The sequence below is a fragment of the Camelina sativa genome, chromosome 6 (assembly GCF_030686135.1).
Source record: "Camelina sativa cultivar CO46 ecotype springtype chromosome 6, ASM3068613v1".
NCBI classification, from domain to species: Eukaryota; Viridiplantae; Streptophyta; class Magnoliopsida; order Brassicales; family Brassicaceae; genus Camelina; species Camelina sativa.
Genome location: NC_141885.1, coordinates 18,580,108 through 18,596,684, shown reverse-complemented (window position 1 = coordinate 18,596,684; position 16,577 = coordinate 18,580,108). Strand labels below are relative to the sequence as shown.

Genomic DNA, 16,577 nt, shown 5'->3' with positions numbered 1-16,577 from the left:
ATGGAATAAATTTGAGTATTTTTGAAATTTTTACAGAGTTTTAGACTATCAAAACATAAAATAATCTCTTATCCAATCTCTTAAGTCATATTTTATAGATAAGAATTTTTTTAATTGAAATACATGTTATCTACGGGTTTTGCAAATTCAACATGGCGAATGCAGATATTGCTCATGTGGTTTTCGGGTGATGAGTTTTCCACAAGTACAAAAATAGCAAAACCATTACAAGGTAAGCCTATAAATGTGGGTTTGTCATGCTATACAATTTAAGGTCATCGAGTTTAGGAATTTTAATCATTATAGCATATTTTATTCATTTTGATAGATAATTTTGAGAAATATAAAGAAAATTTGTATAATATCCACTAATTTGTAAAAGTTAATTATCCAAACAAAAATTACATGAAGTACGATTGTACGAGTATCCCATCCGAATCTTCTACCTATTTCTTTATCTATTATACTAAAATATACAATCTTAAATGGGTAAAGTATTATTAAAGTCACAGTTATGAAGTAGAATAAACATGACGTATATGAGATGTGACGGTTTTTTCTGTTCATATATAAACATTCTATTTTCATCTTATTTTTTTAATTGTAGTTGTTATACTTTTCTTCTAAAAACAAAACATATATAATCATTCTTTTCGTCTAAAAACAAAAACATATCAAATGCTATACTAATACGAGTTTAGACTATAAATGTTACTAATATTCGTTAAAAATATGTTTATAAACAGTATTCCGCATATACGTAATATATTGCAAACTTAATAATAACCTTAATTTTTGAAATCAACCCCACACGTACGTACGGATCCACTAATAAAAATTTAAATTGTATGAGATAAAATATATTTAATATCTGTAGCCAAATTATTTTAATTCAAGCTAAATATATTATTTTAGATTTCATTAATTATTTTAATTAGTATGATAGTCTAATAATTAAACCACAGTTATGAAATAGAAAATCATATATGAGACGAGACATACCATTTTTTCTTACTATTTTTTTGTCCCAAACTAGACATATTACCTTTTTTAAAAAAAAATAGTTGCCTTTAGTCAAAATAATAATAATAATAATTTTAGAAAATAACTCCGCAGGTACGATGCCAGTCTGAATCTAGTTTACGTTTAAGATAGAATTTAGAGGTGGATATATAGAGTTTATGAGGTTGGAAATGCTTTTAAATAATTTTCCACTCTAAACTAAAACATAGGAAAAAAATTTAAAACTATTATAACTAAAATAAATACAATTTTACAATAGGTTATGATAAGAACAAAAAAATGACAGTAATGGTAGATGTTAAATGAATAAAATCATAAATTGACCAAACCACAAAAGAAAACAAGAAAAAAAAATGGCTTCAAAGCGAAGCACTTGATTTAAATTTTTTAAAAATAAAAAAAAATCATTCCACGGGTCGACCAACCGTCTCGACCATCATACACGGGTTTCCAATGCTTAACTCATCCCACCGTCGTGACCTAACGGACTTAGTCAACCCCGTGAGCCACCCAACCACTTCTTCCATTTCCGGCCGTTTCTCTCTACACGTTCTCACACACTTAGCCGCCACCAATCCCAGATGATTCCTCACGCTTACATCCATCGGTGGTCCGATTCTCGGATCATAAATCCCACCGATTTTGCCTCTTTTTATCATCGGAATCGCCCAATCCACTATAAACGACGGCGAGTACCTAACGTCGATTGCTTTCCTCCCGCTGATTATCTCCAACAACAAGATCCCGAAGCTGAACACATCCGTTTTACTGCTTAATCTATCAGCCGTTACGTAATCTGGATCTAAGTACCCCATTGTTCCTGCAGGTGGTGTTGATTTCACTTTCTGATCGTTCACATTGCATCTGATCGCTAATCCGAAATCGCCTAGCTTCGCGTTTAGACTCTTATCCATCAGTACGTTTGCTGATTTGATATCTCTGTGTATGATCGGTGGCTCCTGTGAGTGTAGGAGATGTACCGCTTTCGCGATCTGGAGAGCGATTTTGACTCTCTTGCTCCAGCTCGAGATCGGGGCCGAGTTCGAAACGGAATCGGAGTGAATCACGTCGTATAAGCTCCCGTTCCCCATGAACTCGACGACGAGAAGCGGATCTTTGGAGTTATCGGCGCTAAAACCTAACAGATTCACGAACCTAGGGCTACGGATCCTGGAGAGAGTCTCGAACTCGTTGTGGAACTCGCGGCTTATTTCGCGAGATTTCGAAGGTCTCTTGACGGCGACGAGACGCGAACCGATGACAGCTTTGTAAACGCTTCCATGGCTACCACGGCCAAGGAGATTGCTGATGTCGAATCCACCTGTGGCTGATTCGAGATCGCGATGGAGGAAACGACGGAGCCTGGGGCGGTCTTCTTCGGTGGGAGATTCGGGAGGAGGAGCAGAAGAAGCTTTGCTGGAGGAAGATGAGACGGCGATTGCGATGGCGGATCCGGCTTTGCAGGAGAGGTAACCCATTGAGTTGAGAGAGCAACAAGGTTGAAGGAAGACGAAGACGAAGAAGAAAAGGGAAAGGTGTATTTGGGGAGCTTAATGGCGTTAGAAGTCATTTTTGTTAATTAAGGGAACAATTTGATTAGGAAGTGGAGGGGTCATGACTCCTTTATTAATTATGTCTTATTTTAATTATTCGTAAATCATCCCTCTAGTTTATTATCAATCTATTTACTACCGTATAACTAATAAATCGATCAATTTACACCCCTAGTCTTAAGCTAAAGTTTGTATTACAGCGGTCGAGATGCTACCACATGGCATTTTTAATTGTTTAGCGCGATGAAAGGTGACGATGGATGAGATGACGTGTAATAATTTTATTGGTTAGACACGTTGTTAAGGAGTGTTTAGTTTCGTATAAAAAAAAAACCTGAAACAAGAAGTGTTTATGAGTTTTGTAAAAAGGCAAAAAACCTTAAACCTTAGTTTTGTACTGATGAAGTCTAACGCCGGGAAGACTAATAAGATGCCGAAGATTAACTATTTCCGATGTATGTTAGTATTGGTGGTGATGTCGCTGGTGGGTTATTCGATAGCTGAGAAAGTTAATTCCACTGGGGGAATGGTTTGGTCTAGTGCGAGAGATGAGGCTGAATTGGTTGAAGATTCCGGTGTTGTGATCGGAGAGCAAGATCAAATCGACGGTGGATTCTCTTCACTTGATGGGATGTTACACTGGGCTATTGGTAATTTTATTTTTCACAGTTTTGTTTTCTTTAGTCTTTACAATTTTTAGTTTTTTTGGTCTAGATCTGATTGTGTGTTAAGTATCACCTATTATAATAGGTAACTCTGATCCTGCGACATTGAAGGAAGCAGCTAAAGATGCAGAGAAGATGTCTCTGGATGAGTTACAGAAGCGGCAATTGGAGTTAAAGGTGCAGACTTTGCAACTCTGGCCTTAGTTTCTGCTTGTTTTTTTTTTTTTTTTACTGGAATCCCAATCTGAAACTAGTAGTCTTGAGCAGGAGCTGGTGGAGAAGCTGAAAATGCCATCAGACGCGAAGTTGATGCAAATAGCTATAGATGACTTGAAAAACTCGTCCTTGTCTCTTGAAGATCGTCACCGTGCTTTGCAGGAACTATTAATCCTTGTTGAACCGATTGATAATGCAAATGGTAATTGGAATTGTTCCTTTGTTTTACATGAGTATGATCAATTGTTGTTGTTCGTTGAGTTTCTCATCATTCTTCTCTTTGTGTAGATTTGAGCAAATCAGGAGGGCTTAGAGTTGTAGCAGGAGAGCTTAATCATGATGACACAGAAGTGAGGAAACTAGCTGCGTGGGTGCTCGGGAAAGCTAGCCAAAACAACCCGTTTGTTCAAGAGCAGGTTTGTTTTCGTTGGACTTGTAAAGCTGTGTTGAACTTGAAGTATAAGCTGTCTGTAAAAAATCATGTTTCTTGTTCTGTGAATTTGGTATCAGGTTCTTGAACTTGGAGCTTTAACAACACTGGTAAAGATGGTAAACTCCAGCTCTGTCGAAGAAGCTGGTAAAGCACTCTTTGCTGTTTCTGCCTTGATACGCAATAATATAGCTGGTCAGGACAAGTTTTATGCAGCATATGGATACATCATGCTTCAGGTAAATACATCATGTCAAGTTTTGTTCATCATTTCTCTGATTCAGAAAAAAACCAATCACGTTTTCTTCCTTCTGTAGGATGTGATGCGCAATGAGAGCTTGGATATTAAACTGAGACGGAAAGCTGTATTCTTAGTGGGTGATTTGGCCGAGTCTCAACTACAGAACACAGAGAAAGCTGAACTTCCTATTTTCAATGATCGTTTGTTCCTAAAGTCTGTGATCGATTTAACCGCTGTGCTTGATCTTGATCTCCAAGAAAAGGTAGAACTCTAACAGGACCTCATGATCTTTTTTTTCTCTATGAATCTTGACACACATCTCCTTCTCACATATGCTACTCGGAAAATATGTTTCAGGCTCTTACAGCAATCCAGACTCTTCTTCAACTTAAATACTCTGAGCCTCAGATTCTCAAAGAGTTCTGCGGGTTGGAAGGAGCATTAGAGAGAATGAAGCTGCAGCTGGAGGAATCAATGGCGGATGAAGACAAGAGAGACTATGCTGCAGATGTCGAGAGCCTTCGTGGTGAAGTGGAACTAATCTTCCGCCAAAAGCTTGGACTTTTATAAACCATGACCAGTAAGAAAGCAACTCCCTGTGCGTTAATTTCTGGTTGGAAAAGCTTTAGCTGTAGGAGTTGTAGACAAATCTAACTGTCTTAGATAGAGTTAAAGATGTGTAACTTAGGCGGATCCTACTGATCCGTTAAATTTTGCATGTTATTGCCTGGACTTGAGAGGTTTTCTTCCCCTCGTCTAATTCCATATCGTGTTTGCAATGTTTTTATCTTTTATGTGTAGTATTATAAACTTCCACTATTTGTTTGATTCATGTTCCATGTAAATCAAGTAGTTGCAGAAACATACATATTTTAGTGATAGGAACAAAAAAAATAAAAGTCACAATAGAGATCACTCAAGATTTGCAAATGGCAAGTTTAAAAAAGAGAAGCCATCATGCTCCTGATCTCAGCTGCAACCGTGCCTATAGATTTGTACTCTTCAATTGCTCTATCAGCTATGTTGCACCGCTTAAACTCTGGCAAGAACAGCCACAAAGCTGTCACTATCACAAAACCGAGTGTCAATAACTGACTGATTGCTGTTTGGAGTTTCCACCTTCCGTTAATAGTTTTCTTGATGATAATCTCCACAGTCGTGCAGAATCCGTGTATAAGGAAGAAGCACATTACCTTCCAATCTGGCCTCAACCGTCCCATGTAGAAGAAGATGAGCTCGTGCATTATCCCCGAGACAACGAACGTCCCAAAAATGGCAGGAACCCTTGACCAGTTCCGACCCAAGACGGAGAACAGCTGGACCATGGGATCATACACGGTCGGTCGTAGGATTCCAGTGACCATCAAGTTCCATCGTCTCCCCCAGAAATCTTGAAGTGATGTTGCGAGGTATGGCTCGTTGAACTGTGGCTCAAGCTCAAGATCGGACATGGCTCGAACCACAGCAGCCATGGCGGCTAGGATGAGTTCGAGGGTGATATAGATGTGGATCGCGTAAAGAGTCAACAGGGCTTTGTCAGGCAGTTTGCTGCTGTAATCATAGACTTTGATGAGAAGAACCAAAAGAAACGCCTTAATGGTATAACTCAAAGGACCCTCTCTGGATCCTCCTCCATGGGAGCCAGATTTTGGAGATTTAGGGCTCAGCTGAATCTTGATGGGTAAGCAAGAGACAGCTAAGAAAATAGGTAGAGATAGAGGTTTAGGGTCTGAAGAGAGAGGACCACGTCCTAATGCAAAGAGAAAGACCTTAAAATTAGCGAGCCAACCGATGAGGAAAGCCGTGATGCCGAGTAAATGTATGGAAGGTTTCATCAACAAAGGAACAATGAAGAAAAGGAGCAAAACTGGGATGATCAGAATCAGCCGTTGGATTCCTTTTGGAACCAATCTGGCAATGAAAAAAGTGTAACACAGTGAGATAATTACTAAACCCCATGCCTTAATGAAACTCACCATTTCTTCTTCTTGAATCTAAGTCTCGGTAAGGGAAGAAGATGATGACGATGATAAATAATAAATCAGTAAAAAATTGACACCAAAACGTGTTTGCGATAAATTTATGATAAAGACGTGTGATAATATATATATATATGTATTAAATAAACCAATGAGAAAAGTCTTCTTTCTTTTATTTTTTCTATTCGAAAAAACAATTTGACAATTGACATTAAAGAACCAAATTCTCTTTTCTTTTCTTTAATATTAATCATTGGAGATATGGTAAAATGGCTTATTGGTTTATTCCATCGTAATTTTTTGGTCATAAAGATCGTTTCATCAAGGCAAAAGGTAAAATCATCATCGGCTCTTCTAAACTTTTTTTCTGTAATCTCAAAATCACAAAATCCTATCTATCTTTCAATTTGGTTCTTTCATCTTTGCAAGATTTCAGAAGACGACCAAACACTGTAAGATTTTTTCTTCATTGGGCCATCTCAAAACATTTTAAAGATTTGACTACTGTTGTATTCATCCACTATGTTAATCAGCAACATATTCTTCAACACCATCATCATCCCCTTTAACCTTAATAATATCACCCTAACTCTATGTCACAATTTTTGAATAGAACAGGTGTTTTCTTTGGCGATCTTGAAATTAGAATATATAAAAAAAGATGAATATGGGTGAGGAAGAAGTAGAAGTTTGGGGTGGAGCATCGAGAGGATGTAGCCACACTCACAGCTGTAACCCTCCAGGACCAGAAGATGCTTCTCACTCCCACACATGCTTTCACACTCATACTCATCTCATCATCCCTGTATAATACACATCTTTGCTTGATATATTTGATATTATGGTTATGATAATTTGAATGGATTGTTATGGAACATATGAGTATTGATATATTGCAACAGGATCAGCAAGAGAATGATCATTCTGACAGCAACAACAAGAAACGGTCGTGTGGGAACAGAGAGGCAGTGAGGAAGTACAGAGAGAAGAAAAAGGCTCGCACCGCCTACCTTGAAGACGAAGTTAAGAGATTGGAAACTCTGAATGAACATTTGGTTAGAAAGCTTCAGAGCCAAGCAATTGTGGAAACGGAACTCATCAGACTGCGGACTCTTTTGGTAGAGATACAGGAGAAGATTGATGGTGAACTTGGTGGTTTCTCCAATCAGAAGCAAAATAAGCAATGCACCGGTTCTGGTTTTGTGTTCAAAGAAGGTGACATCTCCTATGGTTCTGGTTTTGTGTTCAAAGAAGGTGACATCGCCTACTATTTGGTTTTAGAAGATGAAATTAGTTATCAATATTCTGATATGTTTGATTGAATGGCAATGGAAAGAAGAAGAACTAGAAAATAGCTTATAAAAAAGAGTGGTGATGATAGTAAGTAGAGAATAGCAGAAACACTTAAGTTAAACGTTTTACTCATGAATTTTACAAAACGCTAAAAACAACAAAACTTATAGAAATGCAAGTTTTTTAACAAAAATTTTAACACATAAATTTGAGAAATGTTGTGAATTATTAAAAACCACAAAATCAGGTTATCGAACAATGAATACTATTCTTTCTATACGATTTGTTTAACGTATGTGGAATGGTAACACAATGTAATCACACAGATGGATGCAGTGTGGCAACAAGTAATATATTATGTGAAGCGGCAAGAGTGGAGTGCGAGGATGGCCAAACACTTCATGATGCTGCCATTCACTCCTTTGTTCCTCATTCACCACCATTCTCACATTAAGCTTTTACGGGTTGTGGTATTGCGTATATATATATATATACATTATGGAATTTAAATTAGGGATGTAAAGGTTGGAGTCCCATATAGTTAATATATATGCACAGATTGTAACTTACTCCACACATGTCTACTTTAAGGGTACCAAAACATATTGATGTACATTTTGATTTGGAATGAAGAGGAGGGGGGGGGGGGGATTGTGAAGTTTGTATGTACGACGATGATTGTGGGCTTAGAAAATCTTCGGGGGTCCATTTAAGATTCTCTACATGTGGGTATGGTGAAAAACCCAAGAAACGATATAAGATAAGGTAGGCATCATACATACATACATGTGTTTATCATATTTTTCAGAGGAAAATGAAATCTATTGGTGTGTAATGGACTGCTTCCCCAATCATTGAATTTTTATGCAATTTGTATCAAACATTTGCGCATAGTATTTTAGTAATCATTCTCCCATGTAAAAATTTAGAAGCGAATCAAATATTTATGGATGGGTCAATGATAAGGCCGCAATGTTAGATTTTTTTGGGTGGTAAATAATTAAGCAAAGAGTTTAAAATATTGAAAAACACACATACACATAATCATAGAGTGAGGTGTTAGGTGCCTCGGCTCCTGTGACTAGACTAGACCACTGCTTTTTGACACCCTAAAAATAAACTATTATAATCATTTGCTTTTTCCATTGTGGGTCATTCTTCTTTTACAAAAAGGTCCTTTGAAAAATTTTAAATTTTCAAAAATAATAATTCTTTTTTATCCTACATTAATTTAGAACAATCATGTCTTTTCATCTTTAATCCTACCCCCTCATGTATATAATATACTCCATATTTTGAATATCTTATTAAACAAAAAAAAAAAGTTTGAATATGTGAAAGTGAAACTACTTGCGTAAGATTTTTTTTTAATTATATAGTCCATTATAATCTATTACAGAATAAATATTTTAGTTTCATTGATTCAGATAAGAAACCTATGGAATTGGTCAACACATGCCATGAGATTATTTATTAAGACAGATTTAATCATCATGACACGGTTTTAATTAATTTCATGTGATTCAATGAAGCATGCAATAATGATTGAATCAAAATATTTAAGCCAGTACTGCAAAAAAAACAGTACTACTAACTAACTAAAATTTAAGTGTCTCACCAAACTAATTGAATAAAAGCAGAGAATTAAGCTGGACATGGCATGCTTTTTATGTTTCCCTAATTAGTCAAATTTCATCTTAAATGAACAATAACAAATCCTGCCGTTTCATTTTTTAAGAAATAAGCAAATTAAATTACAAGTTGAAAGATTACAAAAAAAAACCAGGTGTTTTATTTCATTTTTAAATTTAAAGTTTTAAACACAAAAGCTTTATATATACTTAAAATGTGTCCCTACCCCAAAAAAAAAAAAAAAATAATGATGAAAATGAGAAAGAGACAGTAGGAGAGAGTGGGAGACCCCAGCCGATACAGCTGGGCTGCATATATATTAGTATCAATCACCGGCGCGTGAACAACACATCTCAACGGCAAAACGCGTGTAGCTTTGTGTCCGAATGAAATGAACAAAAAAAAAAAATTGGGGTTGTGTCAGAGAACGTGCACTGCAACCATCTTTTGTTTTTTGTTTTTTTTTCTTTCTTGCTTTTAAAACAGTTTTATGTTTTTATTACACAATCTCTATCTACCTCTCTGTGTCTCTCTCTCTTGTTCTTCCACTCGTGAAAGACCAGAGAGTTTTTCTCCTGATCCACAAAGCAAGAACAACAACACAGAGATCCCAAATCCGGAAGATATCTATATATTCTCGTAAACTCAGTTACTCAGATCCACTGAAACTTAGAATTAAGTACGTACTTCTTCTCTTTTTCTCTTCTTAAAACTTGTTTTGATGATAGAGAATAGAAGAATCTAATAATATTGATGATGACATCTTTCTTTCTTCAAAAGGAGCAGTAACGGTCAGTCTTTCACCTGCAGCAAAACAAAAATTCACTCTTTCTACTGCTGCTGCCTTATTAATAATGTTCTTCTCTCCGCCACAGAGATTCTTCAAGTGTCGTCGATCCTTTTGACTTTTTTTCTTTCAGGTAAAAAAATTTACAGTTTTTTATTTCCTCATTCGAAAACTAGTAAACAAAAAGTTACGATTTTATTCTTTATATTCCATGTAAAAATTTCGGCATGCAATAACTTTCTTTTTTTCCTAAAAAAGATTTTACCTTTTTCCTTTTTTCTCCAACTCTTTTTATTAAAGTGTTAATTTTTTTTAACCTTTCTTCTTGTTTGAAGCACGCGAGAATTAGGAAACAAACAAAAATAAGAATATCGTAGTAGTAAACTTTTTAATACTATTTTCTTCTTCTTATAAACTTTTGTTATTTACTGGTGTTTCGCAGGAATCAAAGATGAAAAAATTATAGTTAAGGTTAGTAAGTAGATAGGATTTGAGAATTAAGAAAGAAAAAAAAAACGTAAATAAACCCATTAGACTAAAATCCAACACAAGAAACCAGAGAGACCTCTTAACGACAACAACCTCTCTGTACACAAGACTACAAACACTCTCTCTACAAAAACACACCACTCTTTCCTTCTTCTTCTTCTTCTTCTCTCTACTACACTTATTTCATCTAATCCAAGAGAGAGAGAAAAGCCATGGATGGGTATGAAGCTACTAGGATTGTACTCTCTAGAATCCAAAGCTTAGACCCTGAAAACGCATCGAAGATCATGGGTCTTCTCCTTCTTCAAGATCACGGTGAAAAGGAGATGATAAGGCTAGCTTTTGGTCCCGAGACTCTTGTTCACTCTGTTATAGTGAAAGCCAAGAAAGAGTTAGGTCTCTTGAACGGTTCTAGGTCTCCATGGAGTCATCAAGAGGAGTTAATTAGCCCTAAGAACAACCGTGGCTCTTCTCTCAATCCTGCTTCTTTGCCCTTTTACGCTAATGGAGGAAGGTCTTCTAGGGATTTAACCAACGACTTCGACCTTTTGGATGATGTGAACCCAAGAACTGATTTTTTGGGCTCTGTGCATGCTAGAAGCGGTAGCTGCGTTTTGGACGGTTTAGGGTATGGTGGTGATTCTGATTTAGGGTTTGGAGGTGTGCCCTGTTCTTATTTCGCTAGAGGCTTCTGCAAAAACGGAGCTAGCTGCAGATTCGTACACAGTGATGGAGGAGCCGATTTGGTTGGCTCTCCAAGCAGAATCGAGCTTCTTAGGTCTAATTCGGTTCCTCCTAGACTTGCTCATCACTTCATGACTCGCTCTTCTCTCCCGTCTTTTTCACCTAAAGGTGTTAACTTGCAGCAGAGCGATGCTCAAAGGTTTGACCTTTATTCAACTGTTTTTGATATGTTCAGTTATATTTTAAGTGTGTGTGTGTTTTTTTTTTATAACTTGTGTAAATTTCCTGGGCAGAGCTGCTGCTGCTTTGATGTTAGGAGATGAACTGCAAAAGCTTGGAAGGTGGAGACCTGAAAGGATTGATCTTTCTGCTATGGCTTGTCCAGCTTCGAGACAGATCTATCTGACATTCCCTGCCGACAGTAGGTTCAGAGAGGAAGATGTGTCCAATTACTTCAGGTAAATTGCCAACAAAACACATTCAACTTCTCTTTAGTCTGAATGTATGTTCTTGTGTGTGACATAAGATGTTGTTTTGGTGGGGTGCAGTACTTTTGGACCAGTTCAAGATGTGAGGATACCATATCAGCAAAAGAGGATGTTTGGATTTGTGACATTTGTTTATCCTGAGACTGTTAAGAGCATTCTCGCCAAAGGAAACCCACACTTTGTGTGTGATTCAAGAGTTCTTGTTAAGCCTTACAAGGAGAAAGGCAAAGTCCCTGACAAATACAGGTACTATACTAGTAGTAGTAACTCTCATACTTAAGTTAAGCCTGATTGTTCCATGAATCCTTGTGTTTACCACCCTTTTTATCCGTTTGTGTAGAACTAACCAAACAACGGAGCGTGAATTGTCCCCAACAGGCCTTGACTCTAGCCCCAGAGATGTGTTAGGTAAACAAACACTAAAACTTGTTTCTTTTTGTGTTTACTGAAGAACCATTTTCTCTCGCTGCCATACTGATTTGGTTGTGGTGTTAGGAGGGAGAGGGTTTTATAACAACAACACCCAAGATGTGCTGTGGAGAAGTAAGTTTGAAGAAGAGATTCTTGAGCTACAGAGCAGAAGGCTGATGAATCTGCAGCTTCTTGATGTCAAGAAGCATTTCCAACTCAATTCCCCTACCAACATTCATTCACCGAATCCTTTTAGCCAATCACTTATCTCTCCACGCCCTTTGTCCGTGATCAAGAGAGAGTATGAAGGAGGAGAGAAAGGGAAAGGAAGTTCTAAAGAAGGATCTGATGATGATACAATGAATCTACCAGAGAGGTAATGAGTTTTCTACAAGGAAACTGTTTGTGTGTATTTGAATCTGTGTGGTTGAACTTTTGGGGAGTTGTTTCAGGTTGGAGGATAGCTTGCCAGACAGTCCATTTGCATCGCCCGCCCACCATTTGCTTATGTTTGCTGATTCTGCAGACAATAATGGATCAGATTTATGGTCACCTTCTTCTGATAATGATGATAATTCTACTCCTTCCACACTCTCTGAGTCCTTCAACTCTTTCAACTACCAAATGCCGAGGTTTTTAAGATTCAACCACACTCTATGTTTATGCTATCAAGTAAATGGTATATCTAACATTGCGTTCATGAATAATCTCAATAGGTTGCAGCCGATTGGTATGTTACCCGGTAGGGGTGGACCAACCTGTCGTGTTGGGATATAAACAAAACAGGTAAGAAGAGTATAGATGAATATGGATGGTGGAATACAAAACAACAATCGTGTTAAAGTTAACAGTTTATTTTCATTGTTGTTGGTTGCAGGAAGAGAGAAACAGAGGAAGTTATAAAACTGATAATATAGAGACTCTTAATAACCAAAAAAAATGCAGAGGTGTAAAAAATAATGCAGGTAATTTGATGTACGAGATAGAAGTAGAGAAAGAAGGAAGATTGTTGTACCATTTCTCTAGTTTTAATGTGTAATGTGATGATGGACCACACAAGATGATGTAATATGAATATGATATGGTATGATATAATATATATATATAGGACAAGAAGTGTAATCTCTCTAAAGATATACAAAAAGAAAGAGAGATTATAATTTGAGTTTGAAAAGTCAAATGTGTTCTTGTCCTTGCTAGTTGTTACCCTCTCACTCTAACTACTCCCCAACTTGGAAACCCAGAGATATCAACTTTTGGTGATTTCTTTCTTCAACTATAATCTTTGTTTACTAGGTTTTCTACCCTCGTTTATAAATGCAACTTTGTGAGGTGGAAAGTGTGAAAAAGACTAGGTGATGTATCCATGGTTATTACCGTGATTGAAGGCAAAGAAAAGATGAATGTTAATGGACATATTGCATGTAATTCGATATCATCATTATGTGTATTCTTAATGATTTAGCAAAAAGCAAGGACAGTGTAGTGTGTGGTGGGGCACGCGCGAGAGAGTGAGTGCCAAGAATTATAACACAACATGACAAAAATAGTTTTGTAACTTGTGGTCTACTTACAACTATGTCGCTTCTCTTATGTGAAAGTTGGAAAAGGAAATGTTTCAATTCATTATATCACTCTCCAATGATCAAACGAGTGCCAAGGCAATCTTTCATGTATGATGTGAAGGCCATCTTCTTGCCATGGATAACTGATTTCGTTTAAGGTAAAACTGTTAGTATTGGCTATTCCAAAAGTTTGAAATGGTTCGAAATTAGTTGTGCGGAACTTCACACTTAATGCTGATTATTTTTTGGTCAATTTACACGAAATTATTACAAACACTTGAAATTATATAAAACAAAAGGAATAAAAACAACTTCGAAAATAGAAAAAACAGGAGAGAAAATAATAATGGGATCCCACGAGCCAACACACAGGCCATGTGGTGTGGGGATGTATATTTCAGAAGTTGTGTTTTGTGGAGACATGTCCACATATATACTCCAAATTTCGGTTTAAAAATATATCTGTGTAATTTATAAATCAGATGATACGTGAAATGTCAACTTCATGATGACTTAAATTAGTTTTATTGCTAACTAATTTATCCTATCACCAACTAAAAACAATTTTTTTTTGGACATCAAATTTTATTTCACTAAATTATCGAAAATATATAATGTTTTCTCTAAAGATTATATATATGTGTATGGTAGACGTAGTTGCTAGAAGCCATAAATCTATATTAACATTTTTAAAGTACATTTTGTGATATGTCATTTAAGTTTTGCTTATTTAAAAATTTATTTATAATATTAACCCCAAAAAAATTCTATAAATAACATTGTAGAGAAACTCAAATATAAATCTTTCTTAAATCGACCAACATTTGTTACATTTATTGCCATAAAATGTTAACAATATCTATACATTTTGATTTTTCCAAAAACAGATATACTAATTAAAGTTTTAATCCCATAAAATCACCAAAACTATCTTTAGAACTTTTGTTTGTATAGACTTTCTATAAATATTTTTCCTTTACATATTTTGATTGTAAAATGTAGATTTAGTCATCTACATTACTTGATTTGAGGTACTTAGGAGTTGATTCCTTAGATTTCTCAAATTATAATAAATAAAACTAAATAATTATCCCGTGGTGTTTCTATAAATTGAAGTACATTTGGTGTCCTTTAAGTTATACTTATTTACAAAACTAATCCTTAAAAAATTGCACATACGAAGAGAATCAATTAGATTCCTAAAATGTCTCTACATATTTGGTTTATAATTTCTTAAAACAATTTATATATTAAGAAATTTATTACACTTAATAACATATGCCAAAAATATCTATACAATATTTTTTTTCTTTTAAAAACTCTAATATTCAGTAATAACTATACTGTTTCATATGAACAATTAAAACTTTAATGGTTATTAATATGCTGATAAAAAATGCAAAAATAATTATTTCACGGGTTAAATCTAATAAATTGGAGTATTTATAATATAAATTAATATGCAGTATACTGCAAAATAACTTTTATGAATATAATTCTTTCACGGGTTAAATCTAAATAACTTTAAACTTACGGATTAAATTATAAACACTAAAAGTTTAAAAATATAATAATGTAAGAATAATTCTTTCACGGGTTAAATCTAAAAAGCAGTAAAAATTTATATTTTTATAACCATAAGAATTTCGATACGGTACAAATGTAACATTAGTATAAATAAAACTAAATAATTGTCGCGTGTCTGCGGTATACAACTGATCAAATTTTACAATTAACAATTAAAATACAATTATACAATCTTAAACACTAAATAAAAGAAACTAAATTAACAAACAAATACAACTTTTTAAAATTTAATTTTTTTTGTTGTAAAAATATTGTCTCGCGGTGTACCGTATGTTTAAATCTAGTAGAAATGTAGATTTAAGTTTTTTTTTTTAATTGATCGTCTCCACTACAATACACAGACGTAAACTTACTGTTACGTAAAAAGATACCACTAGTAAATCTCACTAGATAAACTTATGAAAACGGAGATAAGCACTCATATACTTTGTACATTTGCCAGATTGATAGCATCTTTTTGTTTTTGGGGAGTGTTTTAGTGGAAAAGACATAAATTTTCTAAAACTGACCAAAAATGTTTTTACCATTCCTTACGGACAAAGGCACTCACACTTGAGTCATCACTCACGTCCGTACAAATTAGTTTAGTGGCAATTAATTTTGAGGAGAGTGACGAAATAAAATCGGATGGTAGCATCGTTGACCATTCGTAATTGGTTTATTGCACACACTTGGTGGTCGACTCATTAAAAATCGAATCCCTCATCTTACCGAACCCAACTGCAAAGTTTAAATGAAACCAAAAACCAAAAGAGGCCAATGATCGGCGCGTGGGATGTCTGGGAGAGTGGAAGCAATAGAGAGAATAGTTTTTTAAAAAACAAGATATTGTCAGAAGGGGTTGAATGCTGCAACAGAACGTGCAATTACCTTTTATTGTCTTAAAATTTTGGACCCATTTCTTCTCTCTCTCTCTCTCTCTCTCGTTTTTTTGTTTCCTTTTCAAATTATAGCAAATTCTACAAAAGTTGAGTAAGAAAAATCTGTTTGAGTATAAATAGCAATATTAAGAGCGAATAGAATGTGGAAGGGCTACGTCATTTTTATTGATTGGTGGTAGAGTAAAATGAATGATCACTTTCCTTTTATTTATTTATATACAACCATCGTCGACTCAACAACATGCGTGAAGTCATTTATTTTGGTTTCTTACTCCAATATATTTCTTTTAACTTATAAACTTAGATACATGCATAAATCGATACAACAAAAAAGAATAAATTATTTCATCAAAAAGGATTATATATTTTTTGTTGCAAAAAATAAAGGAATATTGAACACTGGAAAAGATAGCTCCAAAGTTTTGATGTTGGTCTAAGAGCAATTCCTAGGATAGGAGATGATATGATTATGATGATCACGTGCATTGTGGTTTCTCATTTAGAAGCATTTGATTTGGCCCAAAAAAAAAAAAAAATCTGGTTCTATGAAATTCAATGACTAGTAAGTTTGATAAGTTTGGTCCCGTGAGCAAGTACTTTTTATTCGACGCAAATGGTCCTCAATTTCATTTGTGACCGGATAGTTTATATAA

At 35.3% G+C, this 16,577-nt stretch overlaps 4 protein-coding genes and 1 pseudogene across 9 annotated transcripts; 3 read left to right on the top strand and 2 right to left on the bottom strand.

The window, feature by feature from the left end:
• Positions 1–1,229: 1,229 nt before the first annotated feature.
• On the bottom strand, positions 1,230–2,501 carry LOC104791448 (serine/threonine-protein kinase-like protein At3g51990 pseudogene; annotated as a pseudogene). The gene has a single exon (XR_015559219.1). The product of XR_015559219.1 is annotated as a serine/threonine-protein kinase-like protein At3g51990 pseudogene (transcript).
• Positions 2,502–2,702: 201 nt separating this feature from the next.
• On the top strand, positions 2,703–4,990 carry LOC104791447 (hsp70 nucleotide exchange factor FES1). Its single transcript, XM_010517341.3, has 7 exons — positions 2,703–3,226; positions 3,327–3,418; positions 3,509–3,659; positions 3,746–3,873; positions 3,968–4,126; positions 4,205–4,390; positions 4,486–4,990. The coding sequence occupies exons 1-7, from the start codon at positions 2,929–2,931 to the stop codon at positions 4,696–4,698; spliced, it is 1,227 nt and encodes a 408-aa protein (XP_010515643.2). The 5' UTR covers positions 2,703–2,928; the 3' UTR covers positions 4,699–4,990.
• LOC104791446 (acyl-CoA--sterol O-acyltransferase 1) lies at positions 4,910–6,305 on the bottom strand. The gene has a single exon (XM_010517340.3). It carries the CDS (start codon positions 6,105–6,107, stop codon positions 5,067–5,069), a length of 1,041 nt encoding a protein of 346 aa, XP_010515642.1. The 5' UTR covers positions 6,108–6,305; the 3' UTR covers positions 4,910–5,066.
• A 73-nt stretch (positions 6,306–6,378) lies between these two features.
• LOC104791444 (basic leucine zipper 24) lies at positions 6,379–8,235 on the top strand. Of its 3 annotated transcripts, XM_087453323.1 has the most exons (5): positions 6,384–6,440; positions 6,537–6,559; positions 6,726–6,912; positions 7,010–7,322; positions 7,727–8,235. In XM_087453323.1, the coding sequence occupies exons 3-5, from the start codon at positions 6,769–6,771 to the stop codon at positions 7,852–7,854; spliced, it is 585 nt and encodes a 194-aa protein (XP_087309449.1). In that variant the 5' UTR covers positions 6,384–6,440; positions 6,537–6,559; positions 6,726–6,768; the 3' UTR covers positions 7,855–8,235. The 3 variants fall into 3 exon arrangements, with proteins under 3 accessions (XP_087309448.1, XP_087309449.1, XP_010515640.1); XM_087453322.1 differs by lacking the exon at positions 6,537–6,559 and having other exon boundaries at positions 6,379–6,440; XM_010517338.3 differs by lacking the exons at positions 6,384–6,440; positions 6,537–6,559 and having other exon boundaries at positions 6,769–6,912; positions 7,010–7,361.
• A 1,138-nt stretch (positions 8,236–9,373) lies between these two features.
• LOC104791443 (zinc finger CCCH domain-containing protein 46) lies at positions 9,374–13,065 on the top strand. 3 transcript variants are annotated; one of them, XM_087453319.1, is made up of 10 exons: positions 9,374–9,711; positions 9,813–9,952; positions 10,262–11,191; positions 11,286–11,450; positions 11,541–11,726; positions 11,821–11,888; positions 11,976–12,267; positions 12,344–12,523; positions 12,608–12,677; positions 12,769–13,065. In XM_087453319.1, the coding sequence occupies exons 3-9, from the start codon at positions 10,521–10,523 to the stop codon at positions 12,666–12,668; spliced, it is 1,623 nt and encodes a 540-aa protein (XP_087309445.1). In that variant the 5' UTR covers positions 9,374–9,711; positions 9,813–9,952; positions 10,262–10,520; the 3' UTR covers positions 12,669–12,677; positions 12,769–13,065. The 3 variants fall into 3 exon arrangements, with proteins under 3 accessions (XP_087309445.1, XP_087309446.1, XP_087309447.1); XM_087453320.1 differs by having other exon boundaries at positions 9,379–9,711; positions 9,819–9,952; XM_087453321.1 differs by having other exon boundaries at positions 9,426–9,711; positions 9,843–9,952.
• The last annotated feature ends 3,512 nt before the right edge of the window (positions 13,066–16,577 follow it).

Bases quoted from the DNA above. Each gene is read 5' to 3' on its own strand.
- LOC104791447 (XM_010517341.3), top strand. From the start codon at position 2,929: ATGAGTTTTGTAAAAAGGCAAAAAACCTTAAACCTTAGTTTTGTACTG. The intron at 3,419-3,508 runs GTGCAGACTTTG...AGTCTTGAGCAG, and splicing joins AGCGGCAATTGGAGTTAAAG to GAGCTGGTGGAGAAGCTGAA. The intron at 4,127-4,204 runs GTAAATACATCA...TTCCTTCTGTAG, and splicing joins ATGGATACATCATGCTTCAG to GATGTGATGCGCAATGAGAG.
- LOC104791446 (XM_010517340.3), bottom strand. From the start codon at position 6,107: ATGGTGAGTTTCATTAAGGCATGGGGTTTAGTAATTATCTCACTGTGT.
- LOC104791444 (XM_010517338.3), top strand. From the start codon at position 6,769: ATGAATATGGGTGAGGAAGAAGTAGAAGTTTGGGGTGGAGCATCGAGA. The intron at 6,913-7,009 runs GTATAATACACA...ATATTGCAACAG, and splicing joins ATACTCATCTCATCATCCCT to GATCAGCAAGAGAATGATCA. The intron at 7,362-7,726 runs GTGACATCGCCT...GTAATCACACAG, and splicing joins TGGTTTTGTGTTCAAAGAAG to ATGGATGCAGTGTGGCAACA.
- LOC104791443 (XM_087453319.1), top strand. From the start codon at position 10,521: ATGGATGGGTATGAAGCTACTAGGATTGTACTCTCTAGAATCCAAAGC. The intron at 11,451-11,540 runs GTAAATTGCCAA...GGTGGGGTGCAG, and splicing joins GATGTGTCCAATTACTTCAG to TACTTTTGGACCAGTTCAAG. The intron at 12,524-12,607 runs GTTTTTAAGATT...TAATCTCAATAG, and splicing joins TTCAACTACCAAATGCCGAG to GTTGCAGCCGATTGGTATGT.